The 27,301-nt window shown below is 43.6% G+C and overlaps 2 protein-coding genes across 5 annotated transcripts in view; both read left to right on the forward strand.

Moving 5' to 3' along the window:
- The first annotated feature begins 6,592 nt into the window (after positions 1-6,592).
- On the forward strand, positions 6,593-12,209 carry slc25a17 (solute carrier family 25 member 17). The gene is made up of 9 exons (XM_012824977.3): positions 6,593-6,832; positions 7,123-7,183; positions 7,454-7,520; positions 7,913-8,067; positions 8,938-9,054; positions 9,986-10,134; positions 10,658-10,753; positions 11,178-11,263; positions 11,685-12,209. The coding sequence occupies exons 1-9, from the start codon at positions 6,758-6,760 to the stop codon at positions 11,833-11,835; spliced, it is 957 nt and encodes a 318-aa protein (XP_012680431.2). The 5' UTR covers positions 6,593-6,757; the 3' UTR covers positions 11,836-12,209.
- Positions 12,210-12,816: 607 nt separating this feature from the next.
- The window catches only part of mrtfaa (myocardin related transcription factor Aa), a 60,514-nt gene continuing 46,029 nt past the window's right edge, over positions 12,817-27,301 (forward strand). For 2 of the 4 annotated variants that reach the window (XM_031576763.2, XM_031576794.2), the window contains exons 1-3: positions 12,817-13,284; positions 16,260-16,353; positions 16,464-16,523. The gene's annotated coding sequence lies outside the window, so the exon portion shown is untranslated. The remainder of the gene's footprint in view (positions 13,285-16,259; positions 16,354-16,463; positions 16,524-27,301) is intronic. The other 2 variants (XM_031576776.2, XM_012824970.3) reach the window with 2 other exon arrangements.

The following is a 27,301-nucleotide window of genomic DNA, read 5'->3' on the forward strand; positions in this document are numbered from 1 at the left end:
ATCTTATACCAGGACACAAACCATACCCACAGTGATGGCATCTTGCTTGCAGAATCTTCCTCATATTATGTTTCGACCCGGCTCGTGAGCCGCAACATAAATTGGAGACAGACCACAGAGTTGTACAAAAATAGCACCAAAACACAGAGTAAAATAGTAAGTGCCAAGCACCAAAACCCAATAGTGTGCACACCAGCATCAAACGCCTGGTGAGCATGCAAGGCCTTCTTCTGAGGGCATACCGCCTGGCTTTTATCCACTGATCTCGGACGAAGGCGAGAAGCCCCCAATTATGTTACGACCCGGCTCGTGAGCCGCAACATAACATATACACATATACATACCACCACCACTGCAATGTGAATAAAAGCCATGGAACATTGAGAAATGAAAAGAAAACCGGCAACAGCCAAGGAATGTCATTACATTTGCTGCATGTTATTACAATTATATTACAGAACTGTAAATGTAGCATAATGCACTTAAAATGACCTCTGCCGGGAAGAGAACTGGATACAAGCCAGAGTGTGTGGTGTGGTCTAACATGCCTGTAGTCCAATTAGTGTAATCACGGAAAGCTGGCTACACTCGGGGATCCCAGACACAGCGGTGGAGCTGTCAGGTCGCTCACTTCATCGCAGCGATAGAACAGAGGCTTCTGGTAAGAGCCGTGGAGGAGGACTATGTGCATATGTAAAAAAGGACTGGTGTACAAACTCCACTGTCATCGATAAGCACTGTTCACCCGATCTAGAGATGCTAGCAGTCAAATGTAGACCATTTTATTTACCACGCGAATTCTCCGTTACCGTGGTAACAGCAGTATACATCCCACCAGATGCCAACGCTAATGCAGCACTTGGCTATCTACTAGCAGCTATAAACAAACAGCAGACCACTTATCCAGAGGGCGTTTTTATCGTGGCTGGTGACTTTAACCATGTCAACCTCAAGACGGTGCTGCCCAGCTTTGATCAACACGTAAAGTGTGCAACTCGAGGAAAAAATATTCTGGACTGTGTGTATTCTAATATTAAAAAGGGATACAGGGCCTCACCCCTCGCACACCTGGGCCAGTCTGATCACCTGTCACTATCCCTGATTCCAGCATATCGCCCCATCATTAAAAAACAAGAAGCTACCATCAAAACTGTTAGGAAGTGGCCTGAAGATGCATCTCTACAGCTCCAGGACTGCTTTGAACGAACAAACTGGACCTTGTTTTTTAATCAGGATGTGAATGAGTATGCCTTTGCTGTCCTCTGTTACATCAGGACCTGCGTTGAAAATATCACCACCAACACCCGCATCAGGATTCCCCCTAACAGGAAACCCTGGATGACTGGGGAGGTCCAGGCCCTTCTGAGGGAGCGCAACACAGCTTTCAAATCAGGTGACAGAGCACAGTACAGCATAGCCAGGCACAACTTGAAAAAAGGCATCAAGCAGGCCAAAGCCATGTACAGGGAGAAGATTGAGGGCCACTTCACCAACAGAGACCCAACACAAGTGTGGCAAGGCATACAACAGATCACCAACTACAGGGGAAGCCGCAACCCACCCACAAACACCAATGCCTCCTTAGCAGAGGAGCTCAACCACTTCTATGCCCGCTTCGAGACATCTGGGCTAGATAATGGAGCTGCTCCCCCACCTGCTGGCACAGACCACACAGCCATGATAACAGCAGAGGAGGTAAGACACATCCTCAGGTCTGTGAACACAAGGAAGGCAGAGGGACCAGATGGCATTCCAGGAAGAGTGCTCAAAGAATGCGCATACCAGCTCGCAGATGTCTTTACGGACATTTTTAATATGTCTTTAGCCAAAGCGGTCGTACCAACCTGTTTTAAAACAGCAACTATTATTCCTGTGCCCAAGCAAAGCAACATCAGCACTTTAAATGATTATAGACCTGTGGCGCTCACTCCCATCATCGCCAAGTGCTTTGAGAGGCTGGTGGCGAAGCGCGTTAAGGCTGCCCTCCCTCGCTCCCTCGACCAGCATCAGTATGCTTACAGGGAAAACAGGTCCACTGAGGATGCTATCGTCACAGCCCTCCATACAACGCTGACACACCTGGACAAGAAGGAGACATATGTGAGACTCCTCTTCATAGACTACAGCTCAGCTTTTAATACCATCGTCCCCAACCGGCTGATCACCAAACTCCTTGATCTGGGCCTCAGCTACAGCCTGTGTATGTGGATTAAGGATTTCCTAACAGATCGCCCCCAGACAGTGAGACTGGGTCCTCACCAATCCTCGAGCCTGTCCCTCAGCACCGGAGCTCCACAAGGCTGTGTATTGAGTCCCCTGCTCTACTCCGTCTACACATATGACTGCACCAACACCCATACTTCAAATACAGTAATCAAATTTGCAGATGACACGACTGTGGTAGGACAAATCACCAACGGAAATGAAAGTGCCTACAGAGACGAAGTTGACAGACTGACAGGATGGTGTAAGCAAAACAACCTGACCCTGAATGTCAAAAAGACAAAAGAAATCATAGTTGACTTCAGACGGCAAAAGGCAAACCCTCAACCCCTCATCATCAATGGTGAGGAAGTGGAGAGGACCTCCTGCTTTAAGTTCCTGGGGGTTATGCTCTCAGAGGACCTGAAATGGATGAGTAACACAACCGCCACAGTCAAGAAAGCACAGCAGCGGCTCTACTTCTTGAGAATACTGAAGAGAAACAACCTGTCTTCCGAGCTGCTTAAGTCTTTTTACCACTGTTGCATTGAAAGTGTCCTCACATACTGTATCACTGCATGGTACGTCAACTGCACAGACAAGGACAGGAAATCCCTCAGTCAGGTCATAAGGTCTTCGGAGAGAATAATTGGACTTCCACTGCCTCCCCTGGACGACATCTTTAGGACACGCTGCCTCCGCCGAGCATGTGGCATTTTGAAGGATGAGACTCACCCCGCAAACCATCTCTTCACCCTGCTACCCTCTGGCAGGCGCTACCGGGCCACTACAGCCCGCACCTCCAGACTGCAGAACAGTTTCATCCCCAGGGCCATCACAGAACTAAACAATCACACAACCCTCATACCCTCCACCCAGCACAACTGCACTTTTTTTAGTGGTTGCACAAACAAATTTCGTTGTGTATCCAATGCACAATGACAAATAAAGTCTATTCTATTCTATTCTATTCCAGACGCTAATCTGTTTCCTGTTACTTTCATTTTCCGCTGAGGTTATACATAATCATGAATAGAGGTGATAACAATAATACTGTCCACTAAAAATAACTAAAGGCAAACACACAACAGTACATACATAACCTGTAGTTGGACTACTGGCATTGAAATAATGTGAAATAACAGACACCATTGAGTGCCTTCTTGAATTGACGATCAGCCTCTGTCACATGTTGCTTGTTTAATCTCAGTACTACAATCTGATGTAGATGCTTTTTTTTCTTGAGGTTGTTATCACTAGATAGTGCAACACTCTCAAGGTGCAACATTCTTGTCTGAAATAGTGAGCAGGAGAGCAGGATTTCCATCTTGCCCTGGCCTCCACACACATACATCTTCTCGAGGCCAGTAAGTACACAGGAAATGTGGTAACTGATAACTTTAACTGTTATGTTAAAGTCAAGGATCTAGCAGGGTCAGTCCTGAATGACTAACGCCATTTGTAATAGTGGATATTTGTGTGGATATTTCATTTTTGAGGGCATATTTAGTTTTCCTCATATGTTCAGGACTACACTTGGCAATGACTCCTTTGGATAGATCATGGTTGCCCCCAGATTCAGAATCTAAACTAGATGATTTAACTGAGGACTCAGTTCTGAACAATCATCAGTACAATCATAATTATTAAAATACTGCACCAGTGCAATAATGGAATTGTACAAGCTGGTATGAATTACACAGGTAAGATGAAAGGATACTAAAGTATAACAAGGACATTAAAGGATACGTATACTGATGACTGAAGATTAATATTGTTTGTCATTTTATTTCAGTAGTGTACCTTTGGTCTACAACTTAATATGTATGTGTTCTAAATCACACATATAGCTTGAACCAACATTTTCTGTTTGGATCACTGAATCTCCAAAACAAAGTGTGTGATGCTCAGTTTAAAAAAAATCTGTATTATTGTGTGATATAACTGAAACCACAACACTGTTTTAACGTCTGTAACGTCCATGAGCTGGTGGAGAAGACACTGGAGCTCCGGAGGACAGTATAGACGAGGAGTTGAGGTGTCTCGCTGAGAATCCACCGAGGTTTAAAAAAATCTCAGGAGAAAAACGAGAAAGTCTAGAGACATGTGGATGCACCTTGGCTGCTGCCAAGTGAAGGAGTTGCAAATTAGATTGAACATCTTCTGATTCTGATTAATGTCTTATATTCTTATGTATTATTATGCTCTTATGTTTCTTAGAGTTACATTTACATTTACATTTAGCAGACGCTTTTGTCCAAAGCGACGTACAATGGAGAGAACAGTCAAGCTAAGAGCAATAAAGAACATGGTGTAACAATAAATACTACTTTACATAAGAATTAGAAAAACGACCTAGAAAGGAAAAAGAAGTGCAGGAATGTAACTGCTGAAGTGCAAGAGTTAGAATTAAAGTTAAGAAGCAGAATCTCTGAGTATTCTGTGTTTTGCCTTGTGCGACTCTGTGACTGATCTATGTGTGACTGTGATCCTAGAGATAAGGAGAATGGAATGTTTCTGGGACGGTATGTCAGAGTGTTATGCCTGATTGCACTCTCTACGTCGTTAGCTAAATTGCCAGGATAGTATTGATTAGGCTAGCCTGGTGATCCCCTGACTCAGTGTGACCCATGTCAAGTGGGCCCCAGTGATTCACACCCCCCTCCTGTGAAGTAGGATACTAAATTAAACTCAAACTTTCTCTGGTCTCATTATAAGTGTATCTTTATGTGAGGCTAATGCTGTCTCCCTCTCTGTGCACCACTGTAAAAAATAAAGTCTTGTTTCGTGATTTTTCTTTAACCTTTAGCCTGACTGAGTCTCCACGTCTGTGGGTTCACTAGGGAGACATCGCCCAAGGGACACTATGCACATACACGCTCACAGTTCATATAGACCAATACAGTGCACATACATATGCACAGCCATATTCCATATTCTGTTACTAGTTAGCTAAGCTGTAGCATAAAATAATGACATAGAAAATACCCTGCACACAGACAATACTTAGCTAGTCTAAGCTAGTCTATTTTTTTTTAGCCGGTGGACCGACCATCACACTCAACAGTTAATTAAGATGGAAGATATGAGAGCTGCTTTAAATGCGAAAGGCTTAGAAAACACCAAACAGGAAGTTGAAACAAGTTTGCACACTGTCTTCATGCCGTATCATGCTGTGTGTCTCAATGTTCAGCTTTGGAAAGGCTGCCGTGTAACTTCTGTTTTTACCAGTACAATTCCGTCAATTCAGTCACCTTTCTGCTGGACTTCACTGATGACATAAATAGGTTGATTGCTAAGGCTATCCAGCAGCTATCTAGCCTGGATACCAGACCGAATTTAGCCCCGCCCACACATTTTTTTGTTGGGAAGTTCGGTCTGGCATTACTCCATTGAGGAGAAATTATCTGCGGACAGACATTGCTGTACCAATCAAATTGTCAAGGCGGGCTTTATACGATGATGGACAGATGATCAACCGTAACGTAATCAACCACGTCACCAAAGAGCTTTTGGTGTGAATTCGTTTTCAACAAACATGGCTGCCGTTGGAGCGCTGAAATGTGGTGATTCGAGTCTGTTTTAGAAGACATTGACAGCACATTCATTTTGAAAGAGGAACAGAGAAACGCGATCAAGGCATTTGTCGATCGAAAATATGTTTTTGCCGTCCTTCCTACGGGATCCGGTAAAAGTTTAATGTATCAGCTGGCCCCATGGTCTACGTTATGGTCATACTACGTTGCTCTGATTGGTTCTAGATATATCCAATTGAGCGAAGAGGCATTTTTTTTCCTGGTTCGGTTGAAACACGCCCCATAATCACAGCCCATTGGAGCGGTATCAGACTCATATTCTGACTAGAATTATGAGTATGACATCGTCAGGCTAGCAGCTATCCCAAGGCATTAAACATTTTTTTGTGACAGCAAACATTCAGTGAAGGCAGGGTAGTATGCTAAGGCTTATTATCTATGAGGGCCATTGAAAACATCAAAAGAATCTAGGACACATTCAAGAACCATGTCATTTGTGTCTGCATAACTGCTGACTATGAGTCGATTGTCCTCCATGTTAACAAATATAAAGGCAGTGATTTAAACTTTATGATTTTTTGAAAATGGTCGGGGTAGGCTATATCTCTCATTACATTTCAGTCTCCCATTCAAGCCAATTTTCGAAATTCCCGCCCACTTTACTACCCTTCGTTTTTTTTAAGGGGCAATGTTGCCTATTTAAACTGTCTAATCTCTACACAATCACGTAATTCGAGATAAACCTACACATTTCAAATTGACACTATTTTTGAGAACCTGCTTCGGCTGATTTTGAAGAGGCTGAATTATTTCTGACCAATTATTTCTCAATGAAAGCTGGGAGATCGCTGCTATTGGCCAGGGCCGACCTGGAAGTAAAACAGCAAATTACACTCAGCATTTGTATCACTGAACAGCTGACACTTTGAACTGAAAGCATAGCTGCCTTCTTCTGTAAAATTGTTCCTTTTTTTTGTAATGCGGATTCGGTGATATAGCCTACCTCGGAGTTTAGTTAAATGGCGTCCGAAGACTTTAAAGTTGCCGAAGTTTTTTCTTACGAAAGCCTAGTGCACGCTGTTGCCGGGGCAATGGTAAGTAGCCTACTATCTGGTTTACATGAGCACAGCAGGTTGGACTGTCGAAAGTGAGGAAATGTACGTATAGAAAATGTTGAATGACTGCTGAGCAAATAGATTATAATAATGTTGCTTCTTACGTTTTGAAAACCGCAGGCTGTTATTCACAGTTTCAATGGTTGTGTGATATGCCACTACCAACTTCCGACTTTTTGACTTATCTAAAGCCATACGAATTTGTGCCAGTGTTATTGGATCTTACTGCAAATAATTCAGTCACATATGGTTGTGTACTACCTCCACAGGGCGGCGTGACTGCAATGACTGTATTCTTCCCTCTCGACACTGCACGATTACGGCTGCAAGGTAAATTCCATGCTACAGTTAAATTACAGCCTAAAACAGCCTATTTTATTGCCAAAAGTAAAAGATATTTATGTGACGTTTACCCATGACGAGACCTGGCTGTCACTAGCCTGTTGAACTAAAAACATAAAATGCTGAAAATCATACATAATGTTCTCAAACAGCTTGTGGCAATACATGAACCCATGTGAGATCTCATATATTTGAGATACAGTATATGTTTCATGAAGGTATAGACCACATTTTCACCCCCTCTTTTGTGTTCGACAGTGGACGAAAAGAGAAAATCCCGATCGACTCCCGCTATCCTGGCAGAGATCATAAAAGAGGAAGGACTGTAGGTGCACACCTCCATTGTCTCACATTTTGAGTTATCAAATGTGTTTTGGCATGCACTATATATATGCACTTAATCAAATAATAATAATAAATAATAATACTTTATTTTATTTGTAATGCACTCTTCATTCAAAAGAATCTCAGAGTGCCAACATATTAGAAACTAACTATAATAATAATACAATAAAATAAAAAAAAGAATAACATAAGCATAATAGAACACTTTTTAACATTTTAACATACGAATATGTGGTCTGCTGCTCTTCTCCCCCGTGTCTTGCTTGCAGCCTGGCTCCCTACAGAGGCTGGTGTTCCCTGTCATTGTACTATATATGCACTTACGGTAATCAAATATGTGGTCTGCTCTTCTCCCCTGTGTCTTGCTTGCAGCCTGGCTCCCTACAGAGGCTGGTTCCCCGTCATCTGCAGCCTGTGCTGCTCCAACTTCGTCTACTTCTACTGCTTTCACAGCCTGAAGGCCGGCTGGCTCCAGGGACAAAGAGCCGCCAGCCCGGGAAGAGACCTCATCACAGGCGTCATAGCAGGTTGGTAGCACCATCACTGATTGTCTGAATGTGTGTGTGTGTGCGTGTGTGTGTGTGTACCTCTTTATGCATCTATAGGTTGGTACCATCACTGATTGTTACATTTACATTTAGTAATTTAGTCATTTAGCAGACGCTTTTATCCAAAGCGACTTAGCAGATGTATGAGCACCATTTTTATCATTGTACACTGATGGCACACTGGACATCAGGAGCAATTAGGGGTTCCAGTGTCTTGCTGCAAGGGAGCGCTGTCGACAGGGAATCAAAACTAGCCAACCTTCTGATTACTAAACGACTTCTTTACCTCCTGTACCACTGTCGATTGTCTGAATGACAACGTCATCCAGAGTAGAAACTTCACACTTGACATGGTGGATGAAGTCTCTTTCATGAATGAACTCTGGACAGTTTTCTCAGGATAAGACCCGGAGTACGCTCAGAGTCACCCATTCAGACATGTATGTAGCTTTGGACAGGGAATAGACCATGTGAGTTATGTTTTACACGCAATAGAAATGACCTGGGCCGGAGCTTATGGCACCTCCTCATTAAGATTTGAGATAGTTTAGGATGACATGACATGGGTGGATAGAATAGATAGGTACTGTCTGAATGGCGTTGAAGGACAGGAGTGTCATTTAGGAAAGGAGAAAACCCAACACTGACATGTTGCCTCCCCTGCTCCCTTTCTCACACCCTTACAGGAGTAGTGAATGTCTTGGTGACGACCCCTCTCTGTGTTACAGGAGTAGTGAATGTCTTGCTTCCTTTCTCACACCTTACAGGAGTGTGTGTGTGTGTGTGTGTGTGTGTGTGTGTGTGTGTGTGTGTGTGTGTGTGTGTGTGTGCGTGTGGTACTCCTTACAGGAGTAGTGAATGTCTTGGTGACGACCCCTCTCTGGGTGGTGAACACCAGGCTCAAACTCCAAGGGGCAAAATTCCGCAATACAGATATACGTCCTACTCACTACACCGGCATTATGGGTAAGGACCTGGTGCATTATGGGTAAGGACATGGTGCATTATGGGTAAGGACCTGGTGCATTATGGGTAAGGACATGGTGCATGGTGGGTAAGGACATGGTGCATGGTGGGTAAGGACATGGTGCATTATGGGTAAGGACATGGTGCATGCTGGGTAAGGACATGGTGCATTATGGGTAAGGACATGGTGCATTATGGGTAAGGACATGGTGCATGGTGGGTAAGGACATGGTGCATTATGGGTAAGGACATTGTGCATGGTGGGTAAGGACATGGTGCATTGTGGGTAAGGACATGGTACATGCTGGGTAAGGACATGGTGCATGGTGGGTAAGGACATGGTGCATGCTGGGTAAGGACATGGTGCATGGTGGGTAAGGGCATGGTGCATTATGGGTAAGGACATGGTGCATCAAGATGGCAAGTCATCAAAAACTGCCTACTTGTAACTTGCCACAAAGAATTAACAGTTAAAGTTCTGGTTGTAATATGTGGTTATTAGCAGGGTATTAACTCCCTGAACTGTTTTAGTAGAATCTTTCAACCTGTTTATTTAATCATGAATAGTTTTGGATGATGTGTGGAATGATCCCTTCTCACACAACTATGGCCCAGGCCTCTGAGCTGCTGTGACAAATATAACGCATCTCGTATGGCATAAGAAAAACCTTTACTAGATAGATGGATACTTTAATAATCCCGAGGGAAATTTAGGTCATCCAGTAGCTTATACACATACACAAATACACATATACACTTATACACCTCACCGACATACATACATAAATCACATATACATACACATAGGGAGAACATATTCACACAGAGTGTGAAGACTCCCCCGCAATGAGTACATTACAAATAAAATAAGTTTATTATTATTATTATTATTATTATTATTGTGATCGCATCTGTCTCCTCTGGATCCTAGATGCCTTTTCCCAGATAGTGCAGGATGAGGGTGTCGGGGCGCTGTGGAACGGAACCTTCCCCTCTTTACTGCTGGTCCTGAACCCCGCGGTGCAGTTCATGATCTACGAGGGCCTGAAGAGGCAGCTGAGGAGGGGCGTCCACAGAGAGGTGAGAGGGGCAATAGGGGCACACACACACACACACACACACACACTCCTGTAAGGGTGTGAGAAAGGGAGCAGGGGTCGTCACCAGGGGGCATTAAGGGTCACAAACATGTCTGGTAAGGTTAACCATCAACATCACTCTACCGTTGAGTGGTCGCTAATTATCAGCATTTGTGCAGGTAAAAATAATTGAAAAACAAAATGAATTGCAACACAGCTCCTTAAAAAAAGACACAATCAAATTTAGATGAACTATGCATGGATTAAAAATATATATTGCGAAGTCATTTCTTCGTTCAAGCTTAGTTAGTGATTTGTAGCCAGCTTTTTGCTCGGCCAGCCGCAACAAAGCAGCCTGCAGATCATCTCATCATCTGGGTGAGCAGTCACTGATTATGTGAAAGGAAGATAAGCTTATCCATGTGATGCTCCGAGTGTTTGAGATACGAGTAAGAAGAAGTATTAGAATTCCTCTCTGTTGAACATTTGGGCTGATCAAAACCTTTTTTTGTTGTCCACAAAAGTTGTCATCTTCAGAAGTGTTTCTCATTGGGGCTGTTGCCAAGGCGGTTGCAACTACTCTGACGTACCCTCTGCAAACGGTCCAGTCCATTCTCAGGGTGAGTATACATTTACATTTAGTCGTGTGTGTGTGTGTGTGTGTGCATTTACATTTACATTTAGCAGACGCTTTTATCCAAAGCGACTTACATATGTGCGACTTACAATGTATACACATTTTTTTTACATTTACACTGATGGCACACTGCACATCAGGAGCAATTAAGGGTTCAGTGTCTTGCTCAAGGACGCTTCGACAGGGAATCGAACTAGCAACCTTCTGATTACTAGACGACTTCTCTACCTCCTGTACCACTGTCGCCTGTACCACTATCTTACCCAAGGTCAATGTCTACTGGCATTTAACAATGACAACCGCTTCTAAAAAAACATCCCCCCGAAAAAACGTGTGTATGTGATCCAATATGTTGTGTGACTTGCACTGAGGTCTCTGCTCTTTTGGATCTGTGTGTCTGCTCATAGTTCGGCCAACACAGGCAACAGACAGAGCAGTCCAGGCTGATGAACAGCTTGAGAAGTGTGATGTACCTGCTGATCAACAGAATCAGGTAAGAAGAACACTAGGCAACTCTTATTCATGTCTTACAATTTACATTTAGTCATTTAGCAGGCGCTTTTATCCAAAGCGACGTACAAAGGAGAGAACAATCAAGCTACGAGCAAGAGACCTAGTGTAACAATAAATACTATTTTACATAAGAAATAAAAAAAAAAAAAAAGTGTAGGAATGTAACTACTGTAAGTTCGAGTTAAGTACTGTCGACCATTATATTTGCATTTAGTCATTTAGTAGATGATCTTATCCAAAGCAGCGTGCTGTTCAGTACAGATAAACATTTTCATCAGTCTGTTCTGATGTCATTGAAACCATGATCTTGCTGTTGTTAGCACCTTGCCGTACACAGCTGAGCCACGGGAACAGTGTAGAACTCCAGGAATTGTTGATTGTTTGTTTGTTGTTTCTTGCAGAAAACACGGCATGCTGGGCCTATTTAAAGGCCTGGAAGCCAAACTCTTACAGACAGTCCTGACTGCAGCTCTCATGTTTCTGCTCTACGAGAAGATAGCCAGTTTCACCTTCAGGGTCATGGGAGTGAGGAGACCTGTGTCCAGTCGTTGATGCACACACACACACACACACACACTCACTCACTTAACCCTGTCTTGAATGCGGGCCTTGCCACTCTCCTTTTTCTTTTTTTCTTTTCTTTTTTGTCTTATTTATTTAAAGTTTTATAGAATAACAAAAACATGACATGAAACATGACCGCTTGGATACTGGATTGGTTAATCAGGTGCTGATTAGCTGGACAAGCTGCAGTTTGCTTTGCTACATTCGTACAGTATATGTATGTATTAATGTTTACAGCACTGAAATGTCACAAAAACATATTACACTGATGTTATGTTAAAAAAAAAAAAACCTTATTAACATGCAATTTTGTATGTTGACTGTGATTTTATTAACATGAATAAAATATGGTGATTCTTAAATTAATGCTTGTTTCTTTCCACACTAAACTACGACAACTCTACGTTTTACTATTCACTTTGCACTCTATTTGGCCACCAGGTGGTGCTATAGGTATATTAGTTTTTTCCCTTGTCGGTTCCCCTGACTGCAGAGAAGTGTTTGATTTACGCTGTCAGGCAGAATTGTGCAAGTATAATGGCGGCATCTGTATATCGTATACGTTATATTAATCACACGTAAAGTTTCGGCAACAACACTCAATGCAGTATGATTACATGCATGGCCAAACATGACAAGCATGCCCACCGGATTCCATCATAGGCATGCCAACGTCTTTTTTATAATGTCACTGAGTATACTTCCTAATTATAATTATGACCCACTTAATAGCAATGCGTGAAATCATTTGGTAAGAATAGTGTCATATTAGAACATCACATTCAGCTGTACAAAAATATCTGTTCTGGAAAAAAAAATGTGCGTTTGTTGATTGGGTGAAATAATAGTTTCTCGAAGTTCAGTTTCAGAATTGCGAAGCTATAATTGGTCAATTTAGGGGTTTGTTTGCTTAATGTGGAACGACAATTGGATGAGTTTCCATTGTAGGGGGCGGAAACAGTTTCTCAATGGGCGGGTTTTCCGGTCGAAGTTTAATGGACATCGGAAACCATTACTGAAATAAGCAACAGTGTGGGACGGCTACTAGCCCATGATAAAAGTGCCCATTCTCTGCACATCGACTTTGGCAATGACTAACAACAATGCACGTCAGCTAAGAATACCCCAGAACATCCATCCGCACATTTCCGATTTTAACAGCTTCAATACAAATATTTTGGTTCAGCCTTGAGGAATTTATACGGTCGCTGAAACTTGCAAAACGACACCATAGCCTACCGGCTAGGCTAGTCAAAGTAATAATGGTAGTGATTTAGCTTGGTAAGTCGAAAGAAGTATCTGGTTCACTTGTAGGGTAGGGTAGCTGATGTGTTAGGTAACCTTGAATTTGGATTGATTTCTTGAATCGATTATCATGAAGATAATCTACCAAGCACTATGACTGCCTGGCTGGGACAGTTCCTCATAGACTTGAAGGTAAGTGTAGAATTACGTAATGAGCCCATTCAGTGAATAACTTGCTAGGGGTACCTCAAACTCACAGGAATACAAGCTAGCAAGTGAGTTGACTTAAGTTTGATCTTGTTGATATGGTGGGATGACATGGTTCTGAAGGTATGCTTGTTTGAAGCTGTTTTTAAGGTCGAGTTGGTGGTGTGAACTTTTTTGATTCTTTGTTTACGTACTCGCATCTTTTTGATGCAGATTAACCCAACCTCTGGGATTTTTGGATTATCAAGGCTATAGCCTACGTTCTCTCGTAAATACAAGTCATTTTCAGCCATCTCACAAGGCAACTCTAGATCGATCACCTTTGCAGTAAGCATGGTTGTCGATAAGTTAGGCACTGCAAGGCTTAGTAGTTGTGACAATTCGATTTGAAAACTGTCTAGGCTGTCATTAGAAGAAAAGGGCTGACATTGGGGAACAAGCAACAACAACAACAATAACAACAAAAACACATGTTGATCATTATTTTGCATTCATTTTAGTTGAAATTGTTTAGATTCAGAATCTGTCAATGCTTCAGGTAGAAATCCTTGTGCGGCATTGAAACCCCTCCATGTTTTGAAGAAGAAGGAAGTATTAAGAGGTGGCCCCCATTGTTGTTGCCCTGTCATGTCTCCCCATTTTCACTGGCTTCCTGTCAACCTTAAGCAAGGTCCATTAAGCATGACCTTCAGCAGACTACAGTACCAGTCAAAAGTTTGGACACACCTTTAATTTTTTTGAGAAGTGTTTTCTTTAATTTTATTATTTTCTACATTGTAGATTAATACTGAAGACATTTAAACTACGAAAGAACACATATGGAATGATGTTCTAAACAAAAAAAAGTGTTATCTACCATGTAGAAAATAACAAAAGTAAAGACATTTAAAAAAAAAAAATGAGAAAGTGTGTCCAAACTTTTGACTGGTACTGTATATAGTTAGGCTACATGGAACGGCCAGATAAGTGATCCTTAGCGGGAAGTACATTTATTTGGAATGCCTTATTATTATATTTGTATGTAGGTATATGTGCTATGTATTGTAACAGTGTTTTAGGCATCATTTCATAATAACAGGACACAATAAATAGCAAAGTAGCCATTACCAAGTAGTTTACTGATGATCCTTTATAATTAGCCTAGTAACCAATTACCAAAAACCAATGATCAATTACCGATGATCAATTACCAATTACCAATGAAGCTTATTGGTATCTTTATTTAACTGGTATTACTAGTTATCTTTTCATTATTTAAAAATGAAGTGGTTGCAAACAAATCATTTGTTTCTATAATAACCCATATCAACTTTACATGTAATTAAAGACTTCTTAATGATCTATGAATGTAGAATGTAGAACTGTTTTGTTTGTGTGTACAATCAGTGTGCTGAAGCCACTCCATACACACACACACACACACACACACACACACACACACACACACACACACACACACACACACACACACACACACACACACCTCAACCCACCACACCCCTCATTCTCAAAACAAAATTAGAAACTGTAATTACAGTAAGTTAAGTTGAAGTTAGCAAGAGTTTAAAACGTGCTAAAACTGCTGAAAAAAAGGCAAAGAAAACCACCAGCAAAGAACATCTTTGGCTTTCTCAGGCATTTTATCGTTTATGTCCTTTGATTCAGCAATAGAATGCAGAGTGAACAAACTGTGATGTAGCAGTTTCCTTTAGGTCATTCAGTGTGGGTGTGCATATGTATGATATATATATATATATATATAAACCAGGCATTGTTGATTTAGATACATTTAGCTACATTTTATATATATTGTAATGTATGAAATTTATTTATTAATGATCATTAAGATGTTATTAATTACTTGTAAAGTTGTGTATACAAACGGTTTGTATGCTAACACTACATTTTTAAATAATGAAAAGAAGACCATTTAGTACTACCAATAAGATACATGGGTAATGTTTACCAATCGACACACTAGTAGCGAATGGCTTTGCTATTTATTGTGGCTTGTTATTGTGAAGTGTTACCGTGTTTGGAGGTGTTACAGTAATCCTTTGTTTTTGCTACATTTGTTTATGTGCCCTGTGCTTAAGATTAATGAATGTGGATTTTAAGAATTTGGTGTGTGTGTGTGTGTGTGTGTGTGTGTGTGTGTGTGTTGGAGGTAGAGAAATGGGTACATAACTAGGTCAGAAGAGCATTAATGCTGCCTAGGCCGATGAAAAGTAGAGCGGCGGGTAGAAGCACACAGAAGAGCGCCCTGCCATCACGCTCTGGGTCTCTCACGCCTAAGATTGGTGTCTCTGGTGGCTAAAAATACAAGCCTTCCTGTGCGTCACATCACCAAATTGATTTTCAATTCATGCCACCTCAACATCAACACCAGGGTGACGTGACGTGACCTGAAGAACTCTGTTCTAGGTCGATCCAGTTTACTGCTTAGGTACAGTAAAGGCCTGCAGGAATGTACTTGACAGTAGTGTGAAACTCTCATATCCATATCTGAGCCACTGTATAACTTTGGTTGCTATAACTACCTAACGCCCAAAGCACACTTGTAACTATTGTATGAGCATGTTTTAAACAAATTAAAAGTGCATGTTAAATAGGGAATATTTTAGCCATGTGTGCTGTAATATGGTATTGTTTAGATTAGATTCAACTTTATTGTCATTGCACACAGAGTACAAGTACTGAGGCAACGAAATGCAGTTTAGCATCCAACCAGAAGTGCAAAATAGCAAAAAGTGCAGAGTATGTGCATATGTAAAGTGTAAAGTGTAATAAGTGAATAAACAGATATGTACAGTAAGAAATATATATGCAATATGAACAGTAAGAAATGGATATGCAATATGATGCAATCTTTGTTGCAAAGAGTTCTAATGTTCTAGAGTGTTCTAAAGGAAGGCTCTCAGAAGTAGCCTAATGTCAGACTTCTTTTTGTTGTTGTTTAGTTCTAAGCCTTGTAAATTCTGGAGGTGAGAAGAGGATTAAACAACAGTCATTTCTCATCGAACCTGCTCCAAGCAGCGCCTGGTTTAAAAAAAGGTTAGATTAGAGGATTATAGACTAATCAGTCGCTCACTGTGTCACTGAGACTGATATCTAATCTCTTCATCGTTTTATTTCCGTTTTTTTTTTGTCTCTTCCTCTCTTAGTGTTTGCATCAGGTCTGACATGGAAATACCCTGGGTCTCGCCAAACAAGAAGTAGAACAGGTAGTTTACTTACGCACTTGATAACGTGTTTTTTTTCTTTTTTTTTTTTTTTTAAGTGGTTTTTGATCCATTGTCTTTTGCCCCAAATAGTGATGTACTCACTCATCCCTTAAATCACAGACTCTCACTGGTATCCCCTTTGTCTGGCAGCATTGTTTTTATTCTTTCTGCCCATGAAAGATAAGTTATGTGAGAAGTGACCTTTTAAGCTTAAAACCTACACATTTGCCCTTGACTGACTGAAGGTGTGGCCTCCCGAAGAAATTGATTTACAGTAATTAATGTTACTGTTGAATCTAATTTCTGTTTTCACTAATGAGGAGTACTGCTGGTCTGGCAAGTTCTCAGTGTAATCTGTAATCAACAGTTCAACAAAAAAAAATGAAGCAATTTACTTCCAAACTTTTGGTAATCTTGCAGTACTCATTAGTAAAAAAACAGAAATTAGATTAAACAATAACATTAATGACTCTAAATCAATTTATTCGGGAGGCCCACACCTTAAATCTGTATACTATCAGACTGTGATATCTCAGACATGCCAGAACCCTGTCTCTCTATCTGCCCTATACATTCTGTGTGTGAGTGTGTGTGGCCTTGGCTGGAGCTAGACTTGGTAGCTGGATGGAGCAGCTGGCACAGAGGGCAGAGGCACAGGGGGCGACAGTGGTACAGGAGGTAGAGAAGTCGTTTAGTAATCAGAAGGTTGCTAGTTCGATTCCCTGTCGAAGTGTCCTTGAGCAAGACACTGAACCCCAAATTGCTCCTGATGTGCAGTGTGCCATCAGTGTAAATGTAAAATGTGTATACGGTACATTGTAAGTCGCACATATGTACGTCGCTTTGGATAAAAGCGTCTGATAAATGACTAAATGTAAATGTAGATTAAGAACCACACTCACTGCATTGGTATGGAGTGGCACTGTTGCCAAGCGACCACATTGTTGGCTGCATCTGGTTGGTTCCAGTTGACCAGTGGTCCTGTGTCCACTCTGTTCTTCTTCATCTAAGTAGTGTTTATTACTGTACTGTTCTGGGGCGACAGTGGTACAGGAGGTAAAGAAGTCGGTTAGTAATCAGAAGGTTGCTAGTTCGATTCCCTGTCGAAGCGTCCTTGAGCAAGACACTGAACCCCTAATTGCTCCTGATGTGCAGTGTGCCATCAGTGTAAATGTAAAATGTGTATACATTGTAAGTCGCACATATGTAAGTCGCTTTGGATAAAAGCGTCTGCTAAATGTTAATGTAGCTGGATGGAGCAGCTGGCACAGAGGTTATAGATTAAGAACCACACTCACTGCATTGGTATGGAGTACATTTACATTTAGTCATTTAGCAGACGCTTTTATCCAAAGCTGTCTGTCTGTCACTTGAGCTGTCTGTCTGTCACTTGAGCTGTCTGTCTGTCACTTGAGCTGTCTGTCTGTCTGTCACTTGAGCTGTCTGTCTGTCACTTGAGCTGTCTGTCTGTCACTTGAGCTGTCTGTCTGTCTGTCACTTGAGCTGTCTGTCTGTCACTTGAGCTGTCTGTCTGTCTGTTACTTGAGCTGTCTGTCTGTCACTTGAGCTGTCTGTCACTTGAGCTGTCTGTCTGTCTGTCACTTAAGCTGTCTGTCTGTCACTTGAGCTGTCTGTCTGTCACTTGAGCTGTCTGTCTGTCTGTCTGTCACTTGAGCTGTCTGTCTGTCTGTCACTTGAGCTGTCTGTCTGTCACTTGAGCTGTCTGTCTGTCTGTCACTTGAGCTGTCTGTCACTTGAGCTGTCTGTCTGTCTGTCACTTGAGCTGTCTGTCTGTCACTTGAGCTGTCTGTCTGTCACTTGAGCTGTCTGTCTGTCGCTTGAGCTGTCTGTCTGTCTGTCACTTGAGCTGTCTGTCTGTCGCTTGAGCTGACAGCTTTTATCCAAAGCTGTCTGTCTGTCACTTGAGCTGTCTGTCTGTCACTTGAGCTGTCTGTCTGTCTGTCACTTGAGCTGTCTGTCTGTCACTTGAGCTGTCTGTCTGTCGCTTGAGCTGTCTGTCTGTCTGTCACTTGAGCTGTCTGTCTGTCGCTTGAGCTGACAGCTTTTATCCAAAGCTGTCTGTCTGTCACTTGAGCTGTCTGTCTGTCACTTGAGCTGTCTGTCTGTCTGTCACTTGAGCTGTCTGTCTGTCACTTGAGCTGTCTGTCTGTCTGTCACTTGAGCTGTCTGTCTGTCTGTCACTTGAGCTGTCTGTCTGTCACTTGGGCTGTCTGTCTGTCTGTCACTTGAGCTGTCTGTCTGTCACTTGAGCTGTCTGTCTGTCTGTCACTTGAGCTGTCTGTCTGTCTGTCACTTGAGCTGTCTGTCTGTCACTTGAGCTGTCTGTCTGTCGCTTGAGCTGTCTGTCTGTCTGTCACTTGAGCTGTCTGTCTGTCGCTTGAGCTGTCTGTCTGTCTGTCACTTGAGCTGTCTGTCTGTCACTTGAGCTGTCTGTCTGTCTGTCACTTGAGCTGTCTGTCACTTGAGCTGTCTGTTTCTGTCCCTTGGCTCTGTCTGTCACTTGAGCTGTTCTGTCTGTCACTTGAGCTGTCTGTCCTGTCACTTGAGCTGTCTGTCTGTCACTTGAGCTGTCTGTCTGTCACTTGAGCTGTCTGTCTGTCTGTCACTTGAGCTGTCTGTCTGTCACTTGAGCTGTCTGTCTGTCTGTCACTTGAGCTGTCTGTCTGTCTGTCACTTGAGCTGTCTGTCTGTCTGTCACTTGAGCTGTCTCTGTCTGTCTGTCTGTCACTTGAGCTGTCTGTCTGTCACTTGAGCTGTCTGTCACTTGAGCTGTCTGTCTGTGTCACTTGAGCTGTCTGTCTGTCACTTGAGCTGTCTGTCTGTCTGTCACTTGAGCTGTCTGTCTGTCACTTGAGCTGTCTGTCTGTCTGTCACTTGAGCTGTCTGTCACTTGAGCTGTCTGTCTGTCTGTCACTTGAGCTGTCTGTCTGTCTGTCACTTGAGCTGTCTGTCACTTGAGCTGTCTGTCTGTCTGTCACTTGAGCTGTCTGTCTGTCACTTGAGCTGTCTGTCACTTGAGCTGTCTGTCTGTCACTTGAGCTGTCTGTCACTTGAGCTGTCTGTCTGTCGCTTGAGCTGTCTGTCTGTCTGTCACTTGAGCTGTCTGTCTGTCTGTCACTTGAGCTGTCTGTCTGTCTGTCACTTGAGCTGTCTGTCTGTCACTTGAGCTGTCTGTCTGTCTGTCACTTGAGCTGTCTGTCTGTCTGTCACTTGAGCTGTCTGTCTGTCACTTGAGCTGTCTGTCTGTCTGTCTGTCTGTCTGTCTGTCTGTCACTTGAGCTGTCTGTCTGTCACTTGAGCTGTCTGTCTGTCGCTTGTGAGGACATCCTCATAATCCTAAATGCAGTCTGGCGGGCGGCTATGTTTGTTTTTTTCCTGCTAATATTCAGTTAAAAATCAATCAGTGGGATGGGGGGGGGCGGGGGCGAGAATGTCAGCGAGTCAACCGAAAGCGCTGATCGTACAAAGCCTGTCCGTCAATGCCGGCCGGCCGCTGCAAGCCCCAGCCACAATCAATACAGGCGATTACTCTGGACCACATCCAGACTGCAGTCGGGTTTAAAAAAGAAAAAAGAAAAATGTTTCTCCTCCTTGGCAGAGATGCCGTTAGTCCTGCCTGAGTGGCCCGTCCTCATCAGAAGCCTCCATCTCTCAAGATCCTCCATCAGAGTTGGTAGCCTGATGGTTGGACTCGCTCCAAAAGGAGATGACTAATAACAATTCCTGTCTGTCATTTATTTTGGTCTTTTGCTCACCTTCTTTCTCTCTTTCTCTCTCTCTCTCTCTCTCTCTCTCTCTCTCTAGCTATCTCTTTCTCGTCTTCTCTATCTATCTATCTGTCTGTCTGTTTGCCAGCCTGTTTGTCTTTGTTCATCTAGTCTCGGCAAGATAAATGTGCAAACCATGGCATTAAGCAAACTCTTGTCTCTGAAGACTACGCTGCAGTAAAAAAGGCCTTGCTAGGGGAAGCCAGGCATGCCGTAATAAAACCCATAAAAGATAAGGCCATCACATATGCAGGCAGTTCGTGGTGGGTTGAGGTGTGTGTGTGTGTGTGTGTGTGTGTGTGTGTGTGTGTGTGTGAATGGAGAAGTGTAGGCTTTTTTTACACTCACAGCTTTGATGTGTGTGTGAACATATGCCTAGTACTCAGAAAGTGAAGCAGCGTCGCGAGCCGGAACAAGCCGGAACACTCACCACTTCCACAGGTGGTTTCATATAGAAGCAGAGGTTCACACACACCAGCACCCCCGACCATAAACATCCGTACACACACACACACACACACACACACACACACACACACCAGCACCCCCGACCATTAACATCCGTACTCATGTCTAACATGGCCGCTTTGATAGAACACATAACATGCCAGGGGCAGGTTTTTTTTTTTACCTGCAACCCCCAACAAAGTGTGAAGATGATTATTATTGTTTAATTATACAGTTAGGAAGAAGGTAGTAGAGGTAAAACGAGTCATAAAGAACTGGATGAGAGATAGGAGACATTAATGGGATGGATAGTCTTCAGTGAGAGAGCAATACACACACACACACACACACACACACACACACACTCCTGTAGTCTTCAGTGAGAGAGCGATACACACACACACACACACACACAGACACACACACACACACTCCTGTAGTCTTCAGTGAGAGAGCGATACACACACACACACACACACACACACACACTCCTGTAGTCTTCAGTGAAAGCGAACACACACACACACACACACACACACTCCTGTAGTCTTCAGTGAGAGAGCGATACACACACACACACACACACACACACACTCCTGTAGTCTTCAGTGAGAGCGACACACACACACACACACACACACACACACACACTCCTGTAGTCTTCAGTGAGAGCGATACACACACACACACACACACACACACACACACACACACACACACACACTCCTGTAGTCTTCAGTGAGGCGATACATAGTCCCAACACAAACACACACTCACACACACACATCACACACACTCAACACACACACACACACACACACACACACACACACACACACACACACCAGCACCCCCGACCATTAACATCCGTACTCATGTCTAACATGGCCGCTTTGATAGAACACATAACATGCCAGGGGCAGGTTTTTTTTTTTACCTGCAACCCCCAACAAAGTGTGAAGATGATTATTATTGTTTAATTATACAGTTAGGAAGAAGGTAGTAGAGGTAAAACGAGTCATAAAGAACTGGATGAGAGATAGGAGACATTAATGGGATGGATAGTCTTCAGTGAGAGAGCGATACACACACACACACACACACACACACACACACACACACACTCCTGTAGTCTTCAGTGAGAGCGACACACACACACACACACACACACACACACACTCCTGTAGTCTTCAGTGAGAGCGATACACACACACACACACACACACACACACACACACTCCTGTAGTCTTCAGTGAGAGAGCGATACACACACACACACACACACACAGACACACACACACACACTCCTGTAGTCTTCAGTGAGAGAGCGATACACACACACACACACACACACACACACACACACTCCTGTAGTCTTCAGTGAAAGCGAACACACACACACACACACACACACTCCTGTAGTCTTCAGTGAGAGAGCGATACACACACACACACACACACACACACACACACACTCCTGTAGTCTTCAGTGAGAGCGACACACACACACACACACACACACACACACACACTCCTGTAGTCTTCAGTGAGAGCGATACACACACACACACACACACACACACACACACACACACACACACACACACTCCTGTAGTCTTCAGTGAGGCGATACATAGTCCCAACACAAACACACACTCACACACACACATCACACACACTCAACACACACATCACACACACTCAACACAAACACACACACAAACTCACACACACACATCACACACACACACACACACACACACACACACACTCAACACACACATCACACACACTCCTGTAGCCTGACTGTCTGGGAGAGAGCAAGGTGTGTGTGTGTGTGTGTGTGTGTGTGTGTGTGTGTGTGTGTGTGTGTGTGTGTGTCGCTCTCACTGTGTGTACCTCTTTATGCAAGGTGCAAACAGCCCCAAACTGTTTCCACTGGTTCGATACCCCCGGGAGCACACACACATACTGATGATTAAAATGACATCTGTGTGTCTTTACTTTGCGTGCAAACCTTTGCTAAAAGCACACGTGTACATGGAAGAACATGAGGACATGTACTCAGAGTATGTGTGTGTGTGTGTGTGTGTGTGTGTGTGTATGAGTGTGTATGAGTATGTATGAGTGTGTATGAGTGTGTCTCATGTATGAGTGTGTATGAGTGTGTATGAGTGTGTGTGAGTGTGTGTGTGTGTATGAGTGTGTGTGAGTGTGTGTGAGTGTGTATGAGTGTGTATGAGTATGTTAACTCCTTGCGTGTCGAAACGTTCCTAACCCTCGACCCCATCGTGTCATTCTGACAGCACGGCACAGCATTCCTCTGTTCTGTAGGTCCCGGCGTTCCCAGACCGCATGACCATGACCTCACACACACACACACACACACACACACACACACACACACTGATCAGTTTACAGCGCTTTAGGGAATCTGTCAGCGTCGTTCCATTCCACTTCAGTGGTTTTGTTGATTTAGTCTTTCGCCTTTACTGCTTTTGCAGGTAAGCATTTTCAAAGCAACAGTATGTAAGAAATTGACCACTTTTTGAGATTTGTCTACTAGGCAACTAGTTTCTGGTGTCATTTTACAAATGTTTTTTTTTTTGTATTGTATATGGTCATGTGAAGGACAGATAGGCAACACCTCTCCGTTCCCATGAGCCGGCCCAGGTTTAGGCACTGTGTGAAGGTTCTGGTCGGAGATGTAATAATAAGAGCTTTCACAGCACGACGACGTCGCCAGACGACAACTACGAGCTTCATCATCAGTGCTGCTATGCTGCCGTTGGGGGTTTGTGTGTGTGTGTGTGGGGGGTGGGGGTGGTGAGGGTGTGTGTGTGTGGGGGTGTGTGTGTGTGTGTGTGTGTGTGTGTGTGGGGGGGGGGTGTGTGTGTGGGTGGGGGTGGTGAGGGTGTGTGTGTGGGGGGGGGTGTGTGTGTGTGTGTGGGGGGGGGTGGTGTGTGTGTGTGGGGGGGGGGTGTGTGTGTGTGTAGGGGGGTGTGTGTGTTGTGTGTGTGTGTGGGGGGGGGGTGGTGTGTGTGTGGCTGTGGGGGGGTGTGTGTGTGTGTGTGTGTGTGTGTGTGTAGGGGGTGTGTGTGTGTGTGTGTGGGTCTTAACATGCTTAACGCCTCACTGCCGACTGAAGTTAAGTGTTTTCAGGTTTGCGTTGCTCCTTTGCAGTATTGTCACGTCACGTCACTCCAGCGCTTTTTGTCCCGTATTTGTGTCCTGCGCTCCGTCACGGCGCGGGCTGGCTGTCCCTCGGTGTCGGCCCCGTTGTTGTGTGGCCCAGCTGAGCGATGGGACTTTAATGATGATTGGGGTTGGCTGATGGGAGTCATCACCGCGGCCATTACGCTGATCATTTCCATGTCATTATGCTGCTTTGCTTAGGCGGTGAGTGAGTCATCACTTTAAAAATAATGACAAAATCCATCAACTTGATTTGAGTTGTTGAGCTATTTTTGCAGAGCTATTTGTTTTTGTCCTCCTGGACTGTTTAGGTTAGGTGAAATCCGTGGGTCGTCTCTTTTGTGAAGGATGGGATTGTTTTGTCGTTGTTTGCGCTGTTTTTCCACGCTCTGGTCATATACTCCATCACCCAGTTTTCACTTTTAGCACATAACAATACCAGCCCTACTTACAAGACAAAGTGTGCTGTAGGATTTGTTGATGAATAGTTGCTATTGTGAAAAGAGCTCGTGACTGGCCCCTGAACTGGTTTGGTGAGGTGAGGTGCGGTGCGGTGCGCATGGTTACCATGGAAACATGTTGAGCTGATTTTAAAACCTGTTTGGATGTTGTGCTGCAAGCTGCCCAGAGTGTGTGTGTGTGTGTGTGTGTGTGTGTGTGTGTGTGTGTGTGTGTGTGTGTGTGTGTGTGTGTGTGTGTGTGTGTGTGTGTGTGTGTGTGTGTGTGTGTGTGTGTGTGTGTGTGTGTGTGTGTGTTTGTCCGCGCGCACGCGTACGCAACCGGTTGCATAGACTAATTGCTCCCCCTGGCAAGTGTCTTAACTATAGGCCCTAACTCCCTGTTTAAACCGTCCCCACTGGACCTTTCTCCTCCACCCGTTTACGTTTAGACCTAAGCATAGGCCACATATCCCACCCACACACACCCACACACACAGACACACAGACACACAAACACACACACACACACACACACACACACACACTCATGGTGCACTAGTCGAAGTGCCAGTTAGGAAGGGAGGTGCTCTCTGAAGAGTTGGGTCTTGAAGAGGCGGGCGTAGTGGAAGTGGATGTTGTACCTCTGCTTCTGCTGCTGCTGCTGGTGCAGTTGTGCGGTGCGGTGGAGAGCTCACTGAGGGAGGCTGTGTTGGGTGGGTGGCATCTTGTCTCATTAAGACGCTCAAAAGACAGGGCAACTAGGCGGGCTGCTGTGCCACCACAACCGCAGTGAACTTTGCCACAACACAGACCTTAAGAAGTGACGTGACCTGGCGCGTTGTTGGGTGTTGCCTAATCATGTGTAGCATTAGAATGTTGTGACGGTTTGACCTGTGTGTGCTCTCAGTGACGAGTAACCCCTTGGGAGCATGGCGTAATAAAACCAGAGTTTTAGAGAAAACTGGACATCATAACTCTCCACCTCCTCCTTCTGAACAACAGAGTGGACCTACAGTGGCTAACACACTTAGTCCACTTACTCACATTCATTTCTGCTAGCCAGGGTAGGTCTGCCATATGCGTGGTGCTTGCTTGGTTAACCCCCTCCAGGCCAAACGGCCGGATCAGGTGGAGACTACCATTAGCATTAGCCTTTAACTAGCTACCACTTCGCACTATATATATATATAAATACTTTTAATTGAATTGAATTGAATTGAATTTAAATCTCTATTGGTGATATTAAGGGGTTAGATTAAATATATCTCTATAATTATAATTATAATTTTATTTTTTTTGCACTATATCTGAGTTATGTTTCTTTGATGTCTATTTTTATGTGCATGTAATTTCTTTGTGCATATTATGTATTTGCTGTAAAGCACTTTGAGCTGCATTCTTTTGCATGAAAGGTGCTATATAAATAAAGTTTTATTATTATTATTATTATTATTACTACTATGCAAAGCTGCACAACCTGCACATCAGGAGGGGTTCGACACATGGTCAAGAAGAGTCAGGATCGAACTCCTCTACAGTTAGGGGCTCAGAATCTAAACTTTTTTAGAGATTTGCAAGTCTCTCTCCAGATCGCCCCCCCCTGCTCTGCAGTCGCATTAATAATAATAATGGTGTGAAATGCATCAGGACTTAAAGAGGTTTGTCTGAACTTGACTTGTTATAGAGAGTAAGAGAGGTAAGAGGTTTTGGGCTGATGCTAGTTGTGGGCCGTCCAGTACTTGCTTGCTGCATCAGTAACAGTGTTGCGTAAATAAATACTGAAAATCAAAACAACAACGAACTGGGACGAGTTCGTCCTCTTTGGTTCACAGTGTGACTAATTTGGTTGGCAAGATGTGCAAATTTGTCTTGGAAAAGGAAAGGAAACCTTTGGGTCAAGTCCCCTTTGATTAGCTTCCAAAACGTCTAGGCTGTGATAAACAGTCGATTAGCTGTATTAAATCTCAGTGGACCACCACCAGTGTCACAGTGTCATTGAAATGAAAAGAAGCAAAGCAGCAGTTTTACAGATGCTACTGTAGTAGTAGCAGCGCCTCACTACACATATGGTGCAGCATATGGCCTCTGGAGCTGTCGTTTTCAACAAGCAGCTCGAAGCTGAGTGTTTCTGAATGTTGGTAAGAGTTCATTTCAGTTGAGTGAATCACCTTTTTTCATGCTTGGATGTGGGATCTGTGTTCTTCCTCTGGTGGCGTTGGTACATTTGGTTTTATAGGGTTAGGGTGTGTGTGTGTGTGTGTGTGTGTGTGTGTGTGTGTGTGTGTGTGTGTGTGTGTGTGTGTGTGTGTGTGTGTGTGTGTGTGTGTGTGTGTGTGTGTGTGTGTGTGTGTGTGTGTGTGTGTGTGTGTGTGTGTGTGTGTGTGTGTGTGTGTGTGTGTGTGTCTGTGCTGTCAGTGTGCAGTGCGAGGTGTTTGGCAGTGATGCGCCGGTTATTACTCATTTAATGTGGAAATGATGGGCTTGAGCTTGTGACTGTACCAACCACATAACAACACAGCCCTGTTCCTTTGTCTTGTTGCAGTCCAACATCCAACATCATGTTTAGAAGCGTTTCAGACCCTTTTCATGTTGTGAAACATGAATATGAAACATGAATGGTGTTTTATGATCAGGTTTTGCTGGATGAACAGAGTCCGACGTCATCATCTCGAAAAGCCTCACTGGGATGGGAAGTCTCACCCTCGGGAGACGATGCTCGTTTAACGAAGTTCTTCAGCTAAAGGATTTGTTTTCCCCTAACGAGTTGCTAATGAAACTCCAATTACAGTAATTGGACTCCTCTGGCTGAAATCATCAAAGTTTGCATTTAATGAAGATGCATGCCTTGCTCATTAGTGACAAATGCACTTGTCTACAAACCAGTTTGATCATCTTCTGAGGCCAATCA

This window comes from Clupea harengus, chromosome 1, assembly GCF_900700415.2.
Source record: "Clupea harengus chromosome 1, Ch_v2.0.2, whole genome shotgun sequence".
NCBI lineage: Eukaryota > Metazoa > Chordata > Actinopteri > Clupeiformes > Clupeidae > Clupea > Clupea harengus.

Coding starts and splice junctions, on each gene's coding strand:
- slc25a17 (XM_012824977.3), top strand. CDS start 6,758: ATGGCGTCCGAAGACTTTAAAGTTGCCGAAGTTTTTTCTTACGAAAGC. Junction 9,055..9,985: donor TCACTACACCGGCATTATGG/GTAAGGACCTGG, acceptor TCTGGATCCTAG/ATGCCTTTTCCCAGATAGTG. Junction 10,754..11,177: donor CGGTCCAGTCCATTCTCAGG/GTGAGTATACAT, acceptor GTCTGCTCATAG/TTCGGCCAACACAGGCAACA.